This window comes from Oncorhynchus mykiss, chromosome 21 (assembly GCF_013265735.2).
Source record: "Oncorhynchus mykiss isolate Arlee chromosome 21, USDA_OmykA_1.1, whole genome shotgun sequence".
Taxonomy (NCBI): Eukaryota; Metazoa; Chordata; class Actinopteri; order Salmoniformes; family Salmonidae; genus Oncorhynchus; species Oncorhynchus mykiss.
The window spans coordinates 42,848,228-42,870,007 of record NC_048585.1 but is presented as its reverse complement, the minus strand read 5'-3'; the positions used below and the strand labels follow the sequence as shown (position 1 = coordinate 42,870,007).

Sequence of the window (21,780 nt, the reverse complement as noted above, 5' to 3'; positions counted from 1 at the left end):
GAAATGGATCAATATCAACTTCAAAATCCATTTTCGTAGTCAACCATTTCTCTCTCTCTCACCATTTTTCTCTCCTTCTAACCTTAATGACTCAGAAACTGCTCCATTTATTTACTTATAAAACCTTTTTCGTAATAATCTTAATTTCCGGCCTGAACATTTTCTCTCCTTCAGAGATGTCAACATCCTTCAACCTGGACTTCGAGGTGTCAGGTATCCATGGTTACGTGATGATGGACGGCATGATGCCGGCACTGACGGAGATCACGTGTACTTTTTGGATGAGGTCTTCGGACACCACCAATTACGGCACGCCCATCTCCTACGCCGTGGAGGGAAGTGACAACGCCTTCCTGCTCATAGACTACAACGGGTCAGTGCTGCCACACACACACACAGACACATACACACCCACACAGACACACACACAACTTTCCCTTTCCCATAAATGTTACGGCTGTCATAAGACACTAGCCACAGCTGTACTATTCTCGGGGTCCTCACAAAACACAATACAAAACAATATTATTTTCTGTCTTTTCTCTGCTGCCTCCCCCTGCCTCCACTTCTCTCTCTCTCTCTCTCCCTCCCTGTTCCCCAGGTGGGTCCTGTACGTCAACGGTAAGGAGCGTATCACAGACTGCCCGGCGGTCAACACGGGTCAGTGGCACCACATCGGCGTGTCATGGCGTAGCTGGGACGGGGACTGGAGGGTCTACATCAATGGCAACCCCTCGGACGGAGGGAAAGGCCTGTCAGTGGGCACCACCATCCCAGGTGTAGTGCTATCCTCAGCCTGCTCATAGCTATGGTCTTAGTGTCGTAGTGTCATGATGCACCGTATTCATAGTTCCATGCATATAATGTAGTTTCCTACATCCCAAGTGTAGCGCTACTGTCAGCCTGCTCAAAATAAAGTATTGTCAATCTATATATATTGTCAATCTATATATCATCATAGCACCACAGCTAACCATCCCAGGTGTAGTGCTATTTTCAGTAGTGCCTTAGCCTGATCTTGTATCTGCTTATTGTGTCCTTGTGTCCTGGTAGCCTGCTTACAGTTTCTAAGTGGGGCACAGTTTAGCATATCAAAAAGTAGAATGATGCTATTTTGCAGGTCTTAATGAAATTATAGCAGTGAGGTTAGGTTTCCAAGGCACATTTCACAGAACCCGAAGAAACCAAGAGAGGTGGTTAACCTTTGACCCTTGACCTCTACCCTCCAGGTGGAGGGGCGTTGGTTCTGGGCCAGGACCAGGACCAAAGGGGTGAGGGCTTCAACCCCGTGGAGTCCTTCGTCGGGTCCCTCAGCCAGCTCCACATCTGGGACCGGGTTCTCGACCCACAGCAAGTAAATCCCACTGACGCACAAATCCAACTGTCCTAGCTACTGCTCGACAACCTGAACTACAGACTCACATATTAGAACTGTAGCTAGTATATCACTATCTAAACATAACGACCAGCTTAGTTACTAAGTCTGTTTCTGCTTTAGAACAACTTGTTTTTCATTGCCACGCTAACCGTGTTTGACACACAAAATAGTAGTCTCAAGCAGAAGAAGACTGTTGTCCAGGCTACTTAACTAACTACAGTACATAAACTAGCATCTCTGGGTGGCAAATGTTTGAAATGTCTGTGTAACATATAAAACAAACCTCTGTCGCATAAAGTGACCCCCATATTTCTCTGGGTCCATAGATCAAAATACTAGCCAACACCTGCCCGGGGAACAACATCAGAGGCAACGTCCTGGCGTGGCCGGACTTCCTCAATGGAGTGGTGGGGAGAGTCAAGACCAACCCCGACTGCATATTCTGTGCTGGTGAGGGACAGATCTAGGATCAGCTTACTCTGGCAAAGTCCTAACCTTAACCATTAGGGGGATAAACACGTGTCTAGTGGAAACGTTAACCCTCTCCGTTCTCCTCCTCAATTGCGTTTGTTTGTGTGTCAGACTGCCCCCTGCTAGAGAATGCTGTGCCTCACCTGCGTGCGTCCAGTCCAGCTGTCAGCCCCGGCTCTCAGACGCAGCTGTTCTGTGATCCCGGCTTCTACCTGGTGGGGGAGCCGCTGCTTCAGTGTCAGAACAAGGGAGAGTGGAGTCACGCCCTGCCCCGCTGTGAACGTGAGGGACCATTAGTTAGACATACACAGACCCTAACACTATATTCACACATACATGCATCCATGCACCTCGACACACACGCGCGCATGCGTGCGTACATGCACTCACGCAGGCAAGCACACACGCGCATACACACACACAGACAGAAGCATTAGAAAGCAGAGTTTGCATTTGAGTCAGCTAAATACATAAGCATGACCTCAGTAGTAGAGGATAACCATCAGAAAGCATTCACACACCAAAACCATTGAGCCTATCTGCCAATTATTTAAATTCATATTTCAATGGTAACATGGGCAAACTCAGACATGAAATGCCAAACAACAAACAGTGAGTTATCATATTAATGTATAAAATGCCCAATAATGAAAGAAAAACATTGTCATTTTGAATTCTATAAAGTTAGTGTCAAAGAGGCTGACAAATGATTATTGTCCATCGATAATGAGAAACCACCTGGTGTTGACACATGAGATAGGAAGCTACTGAGGATGGTAGCAGACTATATATTGCCACTCCTGTTTGTCATATCTTTCATCTGAGCCTCGGCAAAATTGTTTGTCCTCAGACCTGGAGGGAAGCTAAAGTCATGCCTCTACCCAAGAATGGTAAAGCACCCTTTACTGGTTCTAACAGCCGACCAATCAGCTTGCTGCCGGCTCTTAGCAAACTGTTGGGGGGAAAAAATGGTGTTTGACCAGATACAATGCTTTTTTTTTCTTTGAACAATGCCACACCAGACTTTCAGCATTCTGATAGAGAAGGGCACTCAACATGCACTGTGCTGACACAAATAACTGATGATTGGCTAAAAGAAATTGATGGTAAGAAGATTGTGGGAGCTGTATTGTTAGACTGTAGTGCAGCCTTTGATGTTATTGACATCTGTTAGTGGAAGAAATGTATATGTTGTGGCTTTACATCTTCTACCATGTCATGGGCTGAGAGATACTGTATCTATCCATAGACCCTAAACAAAGAGTTGCAGTCCGTTTTGGAATGGGTGGCTAGTAATAAACTAGTCCTGAACATCTCTAAAACTAAGAGCATTGTATTTGGCACTAATCAATCCCTACGTTCGAGACTTCAGCTGAGTCTGGTAAAAGAATGGTGTGTCTGTTGAGCAAGTAGAGGAAATTAATATTCTTGGTGTCACCTTAGACAGTAAATGATCATGGCCAAAGCATATTGATTCAATTATTGTAAAGATGTGGAGAGGTCTGTTTGTGATAAAGAGATGCTCAGCTTTCTTTACACCATAATCGACCAAACAAGTCCTGCAGGCTCTAGTTTTGATCTATTCTTGACTACTGCCCGGTGATATAGTAAAGTGTTTCAAAGAAAGATCTAGAAAATCTGCAGCTGGCCCAGAACAGCACATCTTTCCCTTCAATGTACACAGATGGCTAATGTCAACCGTGTGCATGTCGGTCTCTCTTAGCTCAAAGTAGAAGAGAGATTGACTGCATAAATTGTTTTTTTGTTGTTGGTGGGAAATATTAACGTGTTTAAAATGTCCAAATTGTCTGTATAATCAACTTACATATCGCTCTGACAGACATACTTACCCCACCAGACATGCCACCAGGGGTCTCTTCACAGTCCCCAGGTCCAGAACAAATTCAAGAAAGCTTACAGTATTATTTAGAGCCATGATTGCATTGAACTCCCTTCCATTTCATATAGCGCCAGTGAACAGCAAATCTTGTTTAAAAAAATACAAAATAAAGCAACACCTCACGGCGCAATGCCTCTGACATGTATGTGTAACTGATAGATGCACACACACACACACACACACACACACACACACACACATTTTTATTCTTTAGTTCTATTGTTTATGTTTTTATTTGTGTTCATTTGTGTGTCTTTAGTTGTAGTTGTTTTTATTTGATATATCTGTGTCTGTAATGTCTATGTTCATGTTTTAAATGTATGTAAACTGTAGTCTGTAATTTTTATTTGTCTGTAATGTCTTTCTCGTTATGTGTCGGACCCCAGGAAGACTAGCTGTCGCCATTGGCGTCGGCTAATGGGGATCCTAATAAAAATCATAAAATCATGACCTGTGTACTGTCTATCTATAGGAGTGACGAATGGGTTAATACCTACCATCTTCGTTATCGTAACCATAGTAGATACATAGCCATTGAACACATTCACAAAACCTAACCTGTGTATATTTACCTGTTTACCTGCATAGGAGTGACGTGTGGTCCCCCTCGGCCCCTGGAGCATGGTCTATTCCAGGGTTCCGACTACCACGCAGGCAGCACTGTGGTGTACCAGTGTAACCCTGGCTTCTACCTGCTGGGGGATGCCAAGGTTCTCTGTGCCAACAGTGGGAAGTGGGGAGGAAACCCACCAGCCTGCCTGGGTAAGACATGAAACTCAGACACTGGATGAATATACATTATGAACTGTCTCAATTCGTTAGCCTCAATTTGTCGGAGCATGGACTCCACAAGGTGTCGAAAGAGTTCCACAGGGATGCTGACCCATGTTGACTCCAACGCTTCCCACGGTTGTGTCAAGTTGACTGGCTGTCTTTTTGGGTGGTGGACCATTCTTGATACACACGGAAACTGTTGAGTGTGAAAAACCCAGCAACGTTACAGTTCTTGACGAACTCAAACCGTTGCACGTGGCACCTACTACCATACCCCGTTCATAGGCACTGAAATCTTTTGTCTTGCCCATTCACCCTCCATGTCTCAGTTGTCTCAAGCTTAAAAATGATTATTTAACCTGTGTTCGACACCTTCATCTACACTGATTGAAGTGGATATAACAAGTGACCTCTATAAGGGTTCATAGCTTTCACCTGGATTCACCTGGTCAGTGTACACTACCATTCAAAAGTTTGGGTTCCCTTAAAAATGTCCTTGTTTTTGAAAGAAAAGCAAATGTTTTGTCCACTAAAATAACATCAAATTGATCAGAAATACAGTGTAGTCATTATTAATGTTGTAAATGACTATTGTAGCTGGAAACAGCAGATTTTAATGGAATGTCTACATAGGCGTAGAGGCCCATTATCAGCAACCATCACTCCTGTGTTCCAATGGCATGTTGTGTTAGCTAATCCAAGTGTATCATTTTAAAAGGCCAATTGATCATGGAGCCTTTTCACTTTTGACTTTGAGACTGGTATTTTGCGGGTACTATTTAATGAAGCTGCCAGTTGAGGACTTGTGAGGCGTCTGTTTCTCCAACTAGGCGCTCTAATGTACTTGTAGATATTAAAATGTATTTTTATAAATCTGCCATTCCCAGCTACAATAGTCATTAACAATGTCTACACTGTATTTCTGATCAATTTGATCTGCTTTTCTTTCAAAAACAAGGACATTTCTAAGTGACCCCAAACTTTGTAATGGTAGTATATGTCATGGAAAGATGTTCCTAATGTTTTGTATAACTACCGTATTTAGTGTATGTCAATAAATACATGTTTTCAACCACTGCAGTGTGTAATGATGCTATGTGTACATACAGATGTGGATGAGTGTGCTTTGGGCTCAGACTGCGATGAACACGCCAGCTGTCAGAACACAGACGGCTCTTATACCTGCACCTGTATCCACCCCTACACCGGAGACGGGAAGAACTGCACAGGTAACACACACACAAACACACACACACACACGTACTGTAGCATACTGCAGGCCCGGACCATACCACCTGAGCCCAAGGTTTCCCCCAGTCAGGTCCTGTGGTCAGGAAAATCTCAGGGCCTCAGCAATGACACTTCTTAGTTATACCACAAGCTACAAAACCCCTTATCAATGTATAGCAATGCCTCTCATGCCTTATCATCAAACAACTAGAGTTTACCAAAATGTTTGAATTCATGAATATCTTTTGGCGCTTCAAGGTGCAGTATGTAGCTACAGTACCAAACCTTTGTAGTTTTTTTTCTCTGTATTTATGTTATCAATCTAGAGCCAGTAAAGTGTGAGAACCCGGGGGCACCAGAGTTCGGTTACCGGGACGGCAGTAACTTCTTGATGGGAAGTGAGGTTGTGTTCAGCTGCAAGGAGGGTTACGAACTGATTGGCTCATCGCATGTCCAATGCCTGGAGACAGGAAGCTGGAATGGTGTTTTCCCATATTGTAGAGGTACAGAAAACATCAACATACAGTACCAGTCAACAGTTTGGACACACCTACTCATTCAAGGGTTTTTCTGTATTTTTCAGTATTTTTTACTATTTTCTACATTGTACAATAATAGTGAAGACATCAAAACTATGAAATACCACATATGGAATCATGTAGTAACCAAAAAAGTGTTAAACAAATCAAAATATATGTTATATTTTAAATTATCTTGGCATTCTCTCAACCAGCTTCACCTGGAATGTTTTCCCACATATGTTCCCACATATGAGCACTTATTGGCTGTTTTTCCTTCAAAAACAATCTAAATAGGGTTGAGGTCGGGTGATTGTGGAGGCCAGGTCATCTGATGCAGCCCTCCATCACTCTACTTATTGGTCAAATAGCCCTTACACAGTCTGGAGGTGTGCTGGGTCATTGTCCTGTTGAAAAACAAAGGATAGTCCCACTAAGCGCAAACAAAATGTGTTGGCGTATCGCTGAAGAATGTTGTGGTAGCCATACTGGTTAAGTGTGCCTTGAATTCTAAATAAATCACAGACAGTGTTACCAGCAAAGCACACCCACACCATCACAGCTCCTCCTCTAGGCTTCACGTGGGAACCACACATGTAGTGATCACCGATTCACCTACTCTGCATCTCTTTTTGGTTGAAACCAAAAATCTAAAATTTGGACTCATCAGACCAAAGGACAGATTTCAAGGGTCTAATGTCCATTGCGCGTGTTTCTTGGCCCAAGCAAGTCTCTTCATCTTATTGGTGTCCTTTAGTAGTGGTTTCTTTGCAGCAATTCGACCATGAAGGCATGATTCATGCAGTCTCCTCTGAACAGTTGATGCTGAGATGTGTCTGTTACTCTATGAAGCATTTATTTGGGCTGCAATTTCTGAGGCTGGTAACTCTAATGAACTTATCCTCTGCAGCAGAGGTAACTCTGGGTCAAAGTTATGACATTTTCTGGACTAACTGATGTAATGATGGACTGTTGCTTCTCTTTGCTTTTCTCTTTGAGCTGTTCTTGCCATAATATGGACTTGGTAGGGTTATCTTCTGTACCAACCCTACCTTGTCTCAATACAACATTATGTACAGTATGATAATGTATACAGAAATACCCAGTTTCATGACAGTCCATTTCCATTTGCGTAATCTAACACTACCCTCATATCCAGAGGGTACAGCCACTGCATTCAATGAGGTACTTAGTCAACAACATTATAAATAACACAATTATCCTGATTATGCCCATCGATCCTTTGTTAATCTCAGATCTGCCTCTGAACCGGGCCACTGGATCTAACCCTAACCCACACTGTTTCTGGGCCTAACCCTAACTCACACTGTCTCTGGGTCACATAGTCTTATGAAAGCCAGGGGAATCAGATCGGTATAGCACAAGACTGGTCTGGCCTGCCTGGTCACACCACATAGGCACGAGGTACCATGGATATTCTACAGAGAACCAGGGTTTCAGTACCAGGATGTTATACTGTACCTGTGTGTCCTCTGATTCCAACAGGTGGGAAATATGACATACTGTATATACGTTTCTTAGACCCCATTGAAATATGAGGATACTGGCAGGTGAACTGAAGACTTGGTTCAAAGTTTCATAACCTAATAGGACATTATACTATAGAACAACATAACATGATGAAACATTATTTACCGAAGAACTTTCATAAAAGCAGTTTATTTTTGTAAATTGACCATTCCTAGAACTGATCAACCCCCGCGGTCTTGTCTTGTTCCCCAGCCCTCTCCTGTGGACGGCCCTCTGTCCCAGAGAACGCTGTGATGATGGGGACCAACTTCACGTTTGGAAGCAAGGTGACTTTCAGGTACCACCGTCAGCCATTTATAACAAGTGTCATACTGACAAAGGCGACCGTTTAGCTGAAACAACAATACGGATGTGCTGTTGCGTTGAGATAATGCTGCAGTAATATATTCTGTTCTTTATTCTCTCTCTCCCATTAAGATACTGTATGTGTTACTTACTGTAAAGATATCAACAACCAAACACATTTCCATGAGCATTAGGCTGATAGATAGTTGCTGAAATAAACCTCTATTGACATTGCCATGTCTCCCGTATTCTCCCATTATGAATGTATTTATTTCCCTCTGGTCCACTTCAGCTGTGTTACGGGGTTCGTCCCAGGTGATCCCTATGATATGCGGTGTCAGGGCAGTCTGAAGTGGAGCAGAGCGCCCCCTGCCTGTCAACGAGTCACCTGTGGGGACCCTCCACGCGTAGACAATTCAGATGTCACCCTCAAAGGGACAACTTACCTGTCCACAGTGCTCTACACCTGTGCAGAGGGATACAGGTAAGGATGACGTCTGTCCTGGGTTATCATTTCTGGTCTTATATCCACATCGCGTCTCCGAGTGGGAGTGCTGATCTAGGATCAGGTCTCCAACTGCCCACATAATCTTATTCATCATAATATAAAAGGTGAAACTGATCCTAGTATTATGGGTCTTATAAAGGTTCATGAAGGTGTCATAAAAAGATGAGATCCTTATCCATTGAAAAGAATAAGACATTCTATAGATTGAAGTTCCTCCCTCAATGTAGTGAGTTTGAAAGTGTGTGTATGAGTATAAATATATTGTGTGTAAAATGTGTGCATGTGTTAAGACTGCAGGGCTCTGAGGAGGTGGTGTGTGAGGCGTCAGGAGAGTGGAGCAGCCCTGCTCCTTTGTGTGCCAGCATCCACTGTGGAGACCCTCCTGCCCTCCGAGACGCCGCGACCATCGGGGATGACCACGCCCTGGGCAACAAGGTGCATTACGTCTGCAAAGAAGGGTAAATAATGTACAGTCAACCATATTCCATTAGGATACAAGTTAGTATGTTGACTTAATTGAGGCCTTGTATATTCCAGGCAACACTTCTCAAGTGTTGTAAGACCTGGCTGAACACGACTACCTCAGTGTTAGCATCATCACCATTAAAGTCACAGTTCAAGTAATCTCTCCAGCAATTCGAGCTAAGGGCAAGTTACAGTTCAAGTAGTTGTTACAGTATGTAGTTGTACAGGTAGTAGTGCTATACCATTTTGTATCTTTACTTTTCATTTTTTGTTGGATTTATTACTTCCTGTCCTGATCCACATTTGATTGTCTCTGTCTCCACAGATACACTCTGATTGGACCAGAGACCAGAGAGTGCCTGTCAACTGGCCAATGGAGTCCTACCTCCGCTCAGTGTGTCCCCCGATCCTGTGGCCCTCCCCCTTCCATAGACCACGCCATTGCCCATGCCGGCCACCAGCTCTTTGGGGACACGGCCAACTACTTCTGCACAGACGGCTACACCGCTGGCAACAATTCTAAGGTTATTCATCTCTTTTATTGCCCTTTCATTTGTTTGGATCTCGTTCATTTTGTTGTTAATTTTTTTTTTATGCAGTTAAATAAAGTTTGATTTGACTTGATTTCAAGGTGGTCTGCAACGCCCAGGGAGTGTGGGCACCCCCCGAAGGCCAGGAGGACCCTCACTGCATTGCCAATTTCTGCCAGCGCCCGACTGACCTGCCCCACGCCATCTTGGACTCCGCCAATAAACCCAAGTATGCCAGCAACTCAGAGGTCAGCTACAAATGTGAAGAGGGTTTCGTCCTCAACACAACCGCCACGCTGAAATGCATGATTGGAGGGAAATGGATGCCCTCGCCGTACGATGTGGGTTGCGTGCCGGTGCGGTGCTCCAAACCATCTGGCATCGAGAGGGGGTATGTGAGTGGAACCAACTATAGTTTTGGAGCAATGGTGGCGTACAGTTGTGATAAGGGTTTCCTGATCCGAGGGGAGAAGAGGAGGACATGTAAGGCCAATGGAGAGTGGGGAGGGGTCCTACCTGTCTGTCAGCCTGTCTCTTGCCCCTTCCCCCCACCCCTCAAAAATGGATTCATCCAGGTACGTTGTTCCTCCTCTCAAATTCATGTCAAGGCTGAATCTAGAAAGGTGTGGAGAAACATTAACTGTAATCATTACAAATAAAAACATTATACATTTTGTAAGTCCATTAATTGAGTAAAAACAACTAAAAGTTCAATTTCAGAGGTTCCACTTTGTTTCCACTCGTTCCTGTTCTTGGTCATCTAATTCGATCATAGAGAAATATCCTTCTCATTTCTTCTGGCAAGGGATCTTGCGTAATCTCAGTCAAAACACAGTGTCCTCGCTGTACAATAAAACATCTTCTTTTGTGTTTCACCCTACAGAACAAAGGCCGTTTCTTCTTCAACAGCAAGGTGACATACGCATGCAACGCCGGCTACCGGCTGACGGGCCGTCCGGTGCGACTATGCCAGGCCAACCGCCAGTGGTCTAACGGCGACTCGCCAGTCTGCCACCTCCTGACCTGCGACACCCCGCCCAGCATCCTGCATGGCCAATACCGAGGCTCTGTCTTTGAGGTGGGCCGCAAGGTCGAATACGTCTGCGACGAGGGCTATGAGATCGCTGGCGACGCCGTGTGGACGTGTCTGAAGTACGGCAAGTGGGACAAAACGAGGCGTCCGCACTGCTCCCCGGTCCAGTGTCCAGAGCCGCCCTTAGAGGAGAACCACCTGGTTCTACGTAGTCTAGACTCTGACTCCGGAACTGTGGAACTGTCCTGCGAGGACGGGTATGTTCTCCACGGTGCCCGGACCCTCCACTGCACCCCCGCCCAGGAGTGGAATGACACCTTCCCCGTCTGCAAGCAGGTGTTCTGCGGCCCGCCGCCCGAGGTGGCCTTTGGCGACCCATCGTCAGCACCGCTATCGGCCCCGTCCTATTTCAGCTCGGTGGTGAGCTACTCCTGCATGGACGGGTTTACTCTGAGGAAGGAGGGGTCTGTGACCTGCCAGGCGGATGGACACTGGAGCAGCCCTGTCCCAGAGTGTATACCAGTAGAGTGCCCCCAACCTGTAGAGATAGCTAACGGTATAGTGGACGTTCAGGGACTGATGTATCTCAGCACGGCCCTCTACAGCTGTAAACCTGGTTATACTTTAGTAGGCAACGCTACAGTACTCTGTGGTGAAAGTGGGTTATGGATTGGAGGCGTGCCTTCTTGTCGACCAATCGAGTGCTCCGTCCCCAAAGAGATACCCAACGGGAAGGTGGCGTATACCAAACTGCAGTTCAGCCACGCTGTCACCTACTCCTGTCGCCGTGGTTACCGTCTCCAAGGCCCCGAGACATTGAAGTGTCTGGCAAACGGGCAGTGGGATCAAGAAACACCCGTGTGTGTCCAGATCTACTGCGCCCCGCCCAACCCCATAGACAACGGCTTCGTGGAGGGACTCGACCACAAATTCGGCGTCACCATCTTCTACAGTTGTTTCCCCGGCTTCCAATTGGTTGGCCAGAACCACCTAACCTGCGAAGAGTTTGGTTGGTCTAGTCCTGTCCCAGTCTGTGTTCCCTCTGACTGCGGCCTGCCCCCTCATATCGACTTCGGCGACTATTTGAGACTCTTGGATCCGAACGCAGAGCTAGCCGGCAGGGACGCAGCTATAACCTCCAAGCCTATAGGTGGCGCTACAGTGGCATTTTCTCTCATGGATATGCGCTTCCTGCATGGGACTGTGATAGTGTACCGCTGCCACAAGGGCTACGAACTTACAGCCCCTACGGCCTTGGTGTGCCTGGAGGATGGTGGATGGAATGGGACGGCTCCGATGTGTGTCCCTGCAGAGTGTGAGGAGCCGTCAAGCCCGGACCACGGTTCTGTGAACATCACAGACACAACCCTGGGCAGCCTGGTGAAGTACAGCTGTGAGCAGGGATACGAGTTACAGGGAGAGTCAGTCAGACAGTGTGTGGCGGGCCGACGGTGGAGCGATGTACCGCCTGTCTGCCGACCTATAAGCTGCGATGACCCGGGCAACATTGATAACGGCTCGACCCACGTGGATTCCTTCCTGTTTCTGGGAGTGTTGCACTACGAGTGTAATTCCGGGTTCAACCTGAAGGGCGGCGACACCAGGACCTGTCAGGCAGACGCTAGGTGGGATGGTGAGAAGCCGTGGTGTGAGCCTATCTTATGTGGCTCTCCAGTCGTCCCTAGTGATGTCACTGTGAAGGGGAAGGAATATACGTTTAGCAAACAGGTTGAGCTGAGCTGTAGGGCTGGATTGCTCCTACAAGGCCCCTCTGTTAGTGTGTGTCAGGCCGATGGTACATGGAGTCAAGGGTCACCTGAATGCCGCCCAGCAAACTGTGGCAGACCAACATCCATCCAAAATGGTCAAGTCTTGGGCTCGGACTTTGGCTACGGTCATGAGGTGTGGTACAAGTGCGAGGAGGGGTACAGCCTCAGCGGCGGCAACCCCACACGGTTGTGTCGCGGGGATGGACTCTGGGGGGAAGGCCCTGCCCCTCGCTGTGACATCATTGCCTGTGACCCGCCGCAGGACATCAGTCACGGGTTCCTCAACGGCTCCAGCTTTAACTACGATGATGTCGTAGAGTACGTGTGTTTCGAAGGGTACGAGGTTGTCGGAGACCCCGTCCTCCGCTGTTCTGCCCAGGGCCACTGGGTTGGGACGGTACCAGAGTGCCTCCCCTGCCTCTGCACCCCTCCAATGTTAAAATACGGGGTGGTGCTGGGGCGCGACCACGCCTGCGGTGACCGGATCTCCTTCCACTGTGATGAGGGCTACAAGATTCTGGGGCCATCAACGGCAACATGTGAGAAGGGCGGGTTGTGGAGCCCAGGTGTTCCCGTGTGTGGCCGGGGGAGATGCGTGGCCGCTCCGCCTACAATACCGCACGCTGTCCAGCAGGGCGGCGGCGCCACTGCAGCTGACACTGTCACCTACAGGTGCAGACCAGGTTACCAGATGAAGGGGTCCTACCCCCATGTTACCTGTGGTAGGGAAGGCAGGTGGGGGGAGGTGAGGATCAGCTGTGAGCCCGTCTCTTGTGGAGCTCCAACTCCTGTGTCCCATGCTCAGGTGGTGGGAGAGACATTTACTTTTGGGAGCCAGATACAATACAGGTGAATGTGAACTTCTGTATCTTATTTGTCCAATCTTTGTGTTAGATAAGTACCACTATTCAAGTAGATTTAATATCCCTCTCACCCCCTTCTCTCTAGGTGTGATGAGGGGTATGAGCTGTCCAGCCAGTCTGACTCTCTGAGCTGTCAGTCTGAGGGCACCTGGTCTAAACAAAGCATCAGATGCCGCCCCGTTCCGTGCCCGCTCCCTGCCAACCTCCCCACCCACGTCATGGTCACGGGGGAGGACCTCACCCCGGTTGGGGGGGTAGTCACCCTCTCCTGCCCAACGGGGTTCATCCTGCAGGGACCAGACCTGGCAGAGTGCCAAGTGAGACTGCTACTGTGTCAACAAAAAAATTGTGGTGACATTTTTTTTTTTTCATCAATTGCATTGATGTTTTGGTCCAAAAGGCCATCATCAGAACACTGAAAAATAACAGACAGAACCTAGTCAGAACTTGACCTCTGGTCGATTTTATCACCTTTTATTTTGACTACTGGGTTATTCACATCCTTCATTTCATGTGATTTAGCTAAAAGTTTACTGAATATGAATTAATTTCATGACTCTTTCTTTATGTTGTACTGTAGCTAGGTGGTAGCTGGTCTCCAGGCCTGTCCTCTGTCTCCTGTGGTCTGGTAGTTTGTGAAAAACCTCCTCTTCTTCCACATGGCATCACTGAGGGGGACAGTTACAGCTACGGAGACATTGTCTTGTACACCTGCCTGCCTGGGTTTGAGATGAAGGTAATGTCTGACACAATATTATACCATCACGATATTATATTATTGCACTATTATTACAATATTATAGAGTATTATTACAAAACAGAGAATATTTTGCTTCAATTTGGGATAAAATGATTGTATGATTAAAATACGAGCCATGATGCGACAGGAAATAGGCCTATTGGAGTTTTTAAATCCTCTGGCGTTGAGGGTGGAATTACATTGAATCAAAGTTATAATAATATAAATTATGATTATATTTTGAGAGAGAATAGAGTGCAATGCATCATGGTAGATTTGAGATTGCTATAGTGAAAAATCAAATAAATGTCACTATCACTCTTACTTTGGGTGAAACCTGAGAGACTGCCAAACACATTATGTGCATTACCAAGGCACATTTTGTGACGTGGTGAGGTTGGACCCAGGTGCAGAGAAGAGACCAGACGAGGAATCAGTGGTTAAGGATAAACATAATACTTTACTGAGAAACGATAACGGAGGAATCGCAGTAACACTGGGAAAACAACAGACACTATGTCTTGAAAACTCACTCAGGCGACAAGCGCACATGGCACACAATTCAAAGCTTCAGCAAAGGACAACAGCAAACACACCTCTTTTAACAGCGAAATCATAATGAGTAAATAGGACACGCCTGAGTGTCGTTAATGTCCCTGGGACGTCTCTGCCGTCCTCTGGTGACAGGTGGAACCATGAAACATGACCTATTACTGGAAATCACATGACATCATTTCCCCAAAACTATTAATGAAAGTGAATGCTGAGTCATAATGGAAGCAGAGAGAGCTTTGTGAGTCTGTGTTAGCAGATAGATTCACAATTCCCAGTGTGTCTATTTTTGTGTAGATACACAGTGTCTGTAATACAGCTACTCACTCTATTACAGGGAGACTCTGTACAGACCTGTCAAGGAGACAGAACATGGAGTGGGGCTCAGCCTACGTGCGTCAGTAAGTGTGTGTGTGTGCACGCACGTGTATGTGAGTTTTGATATAGAATGGAATTGTTCCTTCGTGTCAATTTACATACAGTATGAACGTGCGTGATTGAATACGTTTAAATGCACCAATTTAGCAGAAATGATTACTGTTTTCCACATCCAAATGTTCTGTGTCCTCAGCTGTATCATGTGGCCCACCCCCCTCTGTGGAGAATGCAGAGGTACAGACATCGGACGAAGCGTACCAGGGCAACGTCAGCTACGTGTGCAACCCTGGCTTACATCTGGTTGGCCCACAGAACCTCACCTGTCTGGCCAATGGAACATGGAGCCTGCCTGCACCAACATGTAAAGGTGTGGATGGCGCGTTATTCCAGGTTTATCATATTGTCCTCTGAGGCATTTAAGACGGGCAACTTGTAATCTACTCGAGCATTTGAAATAGACAATGGAAAAGAATCATAATAAATTTTCTCTAAATATCTCTCCCTTTCTCTCTTTCCCTCCCTCTACCTTTCTTTCTCTCTCTCTCCTCTCAGTTGGGCAGGGTTGTGACATCCCCAAGGAGCTGTTGAATGGCAGGGTGCAGGAAGAGAACCTGACCACCGGGCGTGCTGTTGCGTTTCAGTGTGATAAAGGCTACGCCCTAAAAGGGGATACTCTGGTGGTGTGTATGGGAGACGGGACATGGAGCTCCACCTTCCCCTTCTGTCAACGTAAGACTTGAGACAAACCAACATCACTACAACATCACAACTAACACGAATGTGTTACAGGAGTTTTTCTGGGACAGGTCACATGGTCAGGGATAACTCCTGGCCCTATTCATAGACAAAATAAAGGAGCCAATCCATGCTGCTGTTTTTATTATATTAATTTATCTCAGGGTCTGTTCTTTCTATTTGTTTACAATCTGGAACAGAGTAAATAGGCATTTTAACATCATAGATTTAGCCGGTGGTAACTTGTGGAATAGACACTGGCTGGAAAGCGGTTTTAACCAATCAGCATTCAGGATTAGACATACCCCGTTGTATAATTGTTTCCCAATTTACACGCTGACTGTTTGAAACCAACCAGAGATACCGGTTGTGTTTCTACACCTCACATTCTTCAGTTTACACAGACCACAGAGGGAGGGGAGGGCCGGCACAGTCGATTGGGATACTTTGCAACATCATCACTCTTTCACATGCTGTTTCAAAACTGACTTTGTCAGTAGCTAACGACCTGAAAATAATATAATTAAGAGCACTGAGCACACAGCTTGCATAGTCTCACAAACATTTACACACCTTGTTATGACATTTCTACGTAGCACCTGGGCTTATGCCGAACCTGTCTGTAATCCGCCATTATACTCTATGCATAAGCATGAGTTGTCTCCAACTGGTATTCTTCTCACAAACATTTTACCCACATAGACACTTGTCAAACCTGTCTATAGTGTATTCCAATACTACTATACTCTGGGTCTCTCCATGCAGCCAAGCCGTGTCCCCCTCCCCCGGGATGGAAGGTGAGCGGTGGGGGTGTGAACACCTCTAAACAGCTGTTCTACGTGGGCCAGTCGTTACCGCCCGCCTGTCCCATGGGTCACCAGGCCAAGGGCACCGCCACCATCACCTGTAGGACAGACCAGACATGGACCCCAGTCAGCACTGTCTGTGAGAGTGAGTAGATACACTTTAAACTACTGTTCTTTAATCCGGGTTCTGGTCCTGGATATCCACTTGGGGAGCATGGTTTTGTTCCAGCCCAGTACTAACATACCCGATTAGGTCGTTATTGTAAAAGAGAATGTGTTCTCAATTACCTTAATTGACATGGTTAGATAAAGATAATGGTAAACCATTTAAACGAATCAGCTTTGTTAGTGCAGGGCTTGAATGAAAGCCTTAACACCAAAACCTACCACATCATGACAACATAGTGCACTACTCCGAGAGTGTCTGGTCAGCAATGTAAGATGTGACTGGTAGGTCGACTACACCAACCCCTCATATATTAGTCTTTTATTATCACGTCCCAACCGGGATATTGACATTGGAACGAGACGAGGATTTCAAGATAAGGTACCACTCTAGGTCAACATAGAGGGATTGAATCTTAATTTCTCTTTCATTCTCTCACCATCCCTTCCCCTGGTACACTTTAAGGTTATTGGTTTATCAAAAAGAAGAACAGCCATAAAAACAGTACAGCCATCAAGTGTGTTCTCTAGTCTGTGTCCTAAATGGCACCCTGTTCCCTACTACTTTTGACCCGAGCCCTATGGGCCCTTGTTTTAACAGTAGTGCACTATGAAGTGAATTTCAGACGCAGCCTAGGTGGAACATTCATGTTCCAGAAGGTAGCTCTGACAGATTAGATATGAGTTACTGAGATGAAGACTGTTGAGTATGAGTCATCATATTGATTTTGTTGCATTTTGCATCATCATGATGATGTGGCCGGTAATACTTTAAAAGTCCAATATCTTGAAAACTTGACTGCTGACATGCTAAACTTTTTGGGACTGTATCAAGTGGACTAATGCGGAAGAAAATACAAAAATATTGTTTTTCAGTGGTTTCCCTTTAACCGGGTGGGAGCCCACTCCAATATACTGTTTTCCTTATTTAACCAGGTACAGTTGAAGTCAGAAGTTTACATACACCTTAGCCAAATACATTTAAACTCAGTTTTTCACAATTCCTGACATTTAATCCTAGTAAAAATTCCCTGTCTTAGGTCAGTTAGGGAGAATTATTTATTTTAGCTTTTAGTTCTTTCATCACATTCCCAGTGGGTCAGAAGTTTACATACACTCAATTAGAATTTGGTAGCATTTCCTTTAAATTGTTTATCTTAGGTCAAAAGTTTCGGATAGCTTCCCACAATAAGTTGGGTGAATTTTGGCCCATTCCTCCTGACAGAGCTGGTGTAACTCAGTCAGGTTTGTAGGCCTCCTTACTCACACACCCTTTTTCAGTTCTGCCCACACATTTTCTATAGGATTGAGGTCAGGGCTTTGTGATGGCCACTCCAATACCTTGACTTTGTTGTCCTTAAGCCATTTTGCCACAACTTTGGAAGTGTGCTTGGGGTCATTGTCCATTTACAAGACCCATTTTGCGACCAAGCTTTAACTTCCTGACTGATGTCTTGAGATGTTGCTTCAATATATCCACATAATTGTCCTTCCACATGATGCCATCTATTTTGTGAAGTACACCAGTCCCTCCTGCAGCAAAGCCCCCCCACAACATGATGCTGCCACCCCGTGCATCACGGTTGGTGTTCTTCAGCTTGCAATCCTCCCCTTTTTCCCTCCAAACATAACGATGGCCAAACAATTCTATTTTTGTTTCATCAGACCAGAGAACATTTCTACAAAAAGTACGATATTTGTCTCCATGTGCAGTTGCAAACCGTAGTCTGGCTTTTTTATGTCGGTTTTAGAGCAGTGGCTTCTTCCTTGCTGAGAGGCCTTTCAGGTTATGTCGATATAGGACTTGTTTTACTGTGGATATAGATACTTTTGTATCTGTTTCCTCCAGCACCTTCACAAGGTCCTTTGCTGTTGTTCTGGGAATGATTTGCACTTTTCGCACCAAAGTACATTCATCTCTAGGAGACAGAACGCGCCTCCTTGCTGACCGGTATGCGTGGTCCCATGGTGTTTATACTTGTATACTATTGTTTGTACAGATGAACATGGTACCTTCAGGCGTTTGGAAATTGCTCCCAAGGATGAACCAGAATTTTTTTCTGAGGTCTTGGCTGATTTATTTTTGATTTTCTCATGATGTCAAGCAAAGAGGCACTGAGTTTGAAGGTAGGCCTTGAAATACATCCACAAGTACACGTCCAATTGACTCAAATTATATCAATTAGCCTATCAGAAGCTTCTAAAGCCATGCCCTAATTTCCTGGAATTTTTCAAGCTGTTTAAAGGCACAGTCAACTTATTGTATGTAAACTTCTGACCCACTGGAATTGTGATACAGTGAATTATAAGTGAAATAATCTGTCTGTAAACAATTGTTGTAAAAATGACTTGTCATGCACAAAGTAGATGTCCTAACCGACTTGCCAAAACTATTGTTTGTTAACAAGAAATTTACACCTAAGTGTATGTAGACTTCCGACTTCAACTGTAAGTCATTGAGAACACGTTCTCTTTTACAATAATGACCTGAAAAGAGATCCAGTTCTTTCTTCGACTCCTATTATCACTCCACGTTCCCAGCAGACAATAAGACAGTCAGATGTCAATAGAAGCACATTGTATTCTCACACGAGTGGTTATGAAACGTACATGCCTTGACCCATAAACATAACATGTTAAAACCACACAGGCAGGTTTTTAGCAGTTTTAGCTGCTTACGTAATGAATCCCATGTCGTTCTGAACCCACTACACAGTGGTTAGAAAAGTGTAAACTAGCAAAGATGATGGAAACATGATTCACAGGGGGAAATCGCTGACACTGTTGCTGTGTTCGCTTCCAAGCTTGTGTTTCTCCAATGAAGGGTGGGGATCGGTATGTACTTGTACAAAGAGGCATCTGTGCAGTGGCTTAGGTGATATACTGGTCTCTCTCTGGGATAATTTGGGTCATGATCCTGAATCAAGCCCACTGTTTTTTCCAAAACTCTTTTTACTATCCAGAAGTGAATCGATTCATAACATAGCAGTTTGAGAAATCCATCAAAAACTATTCATCGACATAAAAGATCACACATTCGTTGTCCTATGCTGTCCGCATGACCTTCCTGCTGGGCATTGAGCATGGAGCCATACTATTTTCTGTTGTACTTTTCCCATCACCTCCTCTCCTTTGTCTCTGTGGGGGCAGCGTGTTAGGCTGGCTGAATGGGTTAGACATTAAGTAGATCAGCTGCTTTCATAGCATGTTTGTAACTCCTTAAGGGCTTCTAGCTGCTATGGTTTCCATTGTGTTTTAATTCTCTCTAACTTTTCACGTTTGTTGGTGATACTGTTGGTTTACAGTACAATGCTGTTTGGTATGATGTGGCGTGTGGATGTCGATGTATTTGCATGTCTGCCTGGCTCTTGCTTTTTGAGGACTCCCCTGTCGGCTCCAACACTAACCGATTCTCATTCGTTTGTTTTCAGGGTTTTCTTACAAGGAACGCAGACTGTAGAGTCACAAACACATCTTTGCATGGCATTCATACTCTCCCTTCAACGTGATCTTTATAGCCAGGTGGTTCTATCGAAGGGAAAATATAAAGCAATGTTGGTCCATTATTTCAAGCAGAGTGGCCCAAATGAGTTTAAAGGCATGTGATAACATGTACATAACATGTGGCCCAAATGAGTTGTAAGTAACCAGAGGGGCTGTCCGTCCGTTTCGGCACAGGGGTCTCCTGCGGCCCCCCTCGCCACGTGGCCCACGGGGTGGTGCGGGGGGCGGTGTTCCAGTTCGGGGATGTGGCGATGTACTCGTGTTTCGGAGGGTACGCCATGGAGGGCCACAGCAGGAGTGTGTGTCTGGAGAACGGGACCTGGACCCCCCCTCCCGCCTGCAGAGGTAGAGCGACTGCACCCTTACCGCTGCGTCCTAAAAGGAGGGCATCCTCTACTCCTGACAGCTTGCGTGCCCTCCCCTCCGCTTCTCCAGTCACTTGTACTGAGCACATTCACCACTCCACTCACTTTACTTTGACATACTAGATAGCAGGGTTGTCCAGTGATGCCTGTGTCTAAGGCACCATCAGTTATGAATTGAACCGTTTCTATAAAGGAATGCTGTCTTTATGAATGCTATCTTTATCCCAGTGCATGAAGTCGGCATGGTCAAGGCCCCATCACAGCATGGCTACCAGTAATATGTTCTCGTTTCTATTAAACAAGATTAGCTATTTTAACTGAATGCTTTCTCTACGGTCTATACCGGGGGTGGGCAACTCCAGTCCTCCAGGGCGTGATTGGTGTCACACTTTTTCTCCATCCCTAGCAAACACAGCTGATTTAATCAAATTGCATTCTAAACGGAGCTCATGATTAGGTGATTATTGGAGTCAGGTGTGTTAGCTGGAGCTGGGGCAAAACTGTGACACCAATCAGGCCTTCGAGGACTGGAGTTGCCCACCCCTGATCTACACACTTGTGAGATGGGGACTGTTTGGAGGATGTGTCAGTATTTTGGCTTTAATAAGGCGTGTGTGTCCTTTCCTCTCCAGCGGTGTGTTGGCTACAGTGCCTGAACGGAGGGGTGTGTCAGAAACCCAACACCTGTTCCTGTCCTGAGGGGTGGATGGGCAGACTGTGTGAGGAACGTAAGTATTATAAATCAATCTATCAATCAATCACATTTATTTTGGATGGATGGGCAGACTAGAAACAAAAACAGACAGTCTCCCTGTAATAGAGTGAGTTGCTGTATTACAGACACTGTGTATCTACACAAAAATAGACACACTGGGTATTGTGAATCTTTCAGACTTACTGTTGGAGGAATTGAATTCCTATATGTTCATTAACCAATTCAATTGTAACAAAGCAAAACACTTTGTCCATTTATAAGAATTTGTAAGGTTCTTATTTGCGTAAAATTGACAAGATCAGTCTCAAAATGAATCAGTAGCGTTTATCTCCGAGAGCTCTGGTCATAATACCATGTACATTGGTTTATATACCTCACATTTTGTCAGCGTTTAAATGTCCCTCCTCCTCTCCGACAAAGACAAAGGCTTCAAAAGACTAACACACATACATTACCCACTATATCGGGATTATCTCCCGAAGTCTCACCACAGTTTATTACCACTTAGCTGACAGTTCCAGTCCCTCCCAGATACGGAAAACCTGG

At 45.5% G+C, this 21,780-nt stretch overlaps 1 protein-coding gene across 2 annotated transcripts in view; it reads left to right on the top strand.

The window, feature by feature from the left end:
- The window catches only part of LOC110500478 (sushi, von Willebrand factor type A, EGF and pentraxin domain-containing protein 1), a 130,114-nt gene that overhangs the window by 94,909 nt on the left and 13,425 nt on the right, over positions 1 to 21,780 (top strand). The window contains exons 26-47 of one of the 2 annotated variants that reach the window (XM_036957867.1): positions 175 to 373; positions 602 to 777; positions 1,230 to 1,354; positions 1,705 to 1,828; positions 1,961 to 2,131; positions 4,338 to 4,511; positions 5,633 to 5,752; positions 6,080 to 6,256; positions 8,015 to 8,099; positions 8,400 to 8,591; positions 8,906 to 9,073; positions 9,406 to 9,604; positions 9,712 to 10,185; positions 10,494 to 13,261; positions 13,361 to 13,592; positions 13,856 to 14,011; positions 14,904 to 14,967; positions 15,138 to 15,311; positions 15,497 to 15,673; positions 16,445 to 16,630; positions 20,329 to 20,499; positions 21,152 to 21,247. In XM_036957867.1, coding sequence (XP_036813762.1) covers positions 175 to 373; positions 602 to 777; positions 1,230 to 1,354; positions 1,705 to 1,828; positions 1,961 to 2,131; positions 4,338 to 4,511; positions 5,633 to 5,752; positions 6,080 to 6,256; positions 8,015 to 8,099; positions 8,400 to 8,591; positions 8,906 to 9,073; positions 9,406 to 9,604; positions 9,712 to 10,185; positions 10,494 to 13,261; positions 13,361 to 13,592; positions 13,856 to 14,011; positions 14,904 to 14,967; positions 15,138 to 15,311; positions 15,497 to 15,673; positions 16,445 to 16,630; positions 20,329 to 20,499; positions 21,152 to 21,247 — 6,408 coding nt within the window. The remainder of the gene's footprint in view (positions 1 to 174; positions 374 to 601; positions 778 to 1,229; positions 1,355 to 1,704; positions 1,829 to 1,960; positions 2,132 to 4,337; positions 4,512 to 5,632; positions 5,753 to 6,079; positions 6,257 to 8,014; positions 8,100 to 8,399; positions 8,592 to 8,905; positions 9,074 to 9,405; positions 9,605 to 9,711; positions 10,186 to 10,493; positions 13,262 to 13,360; positions 13,593 to 13,855; positions 14,012 to 14,903; positions 14,968 to 15,137; positions 15,312 to 15,496; positions 15,674 to 16,444; positions 16,631 to 20,328; positions 20,500 to 21,151; positions 21,248 to 21,780) is intronic. The other variant, XM_036957868.1, reaches the window with a different exon arrangement.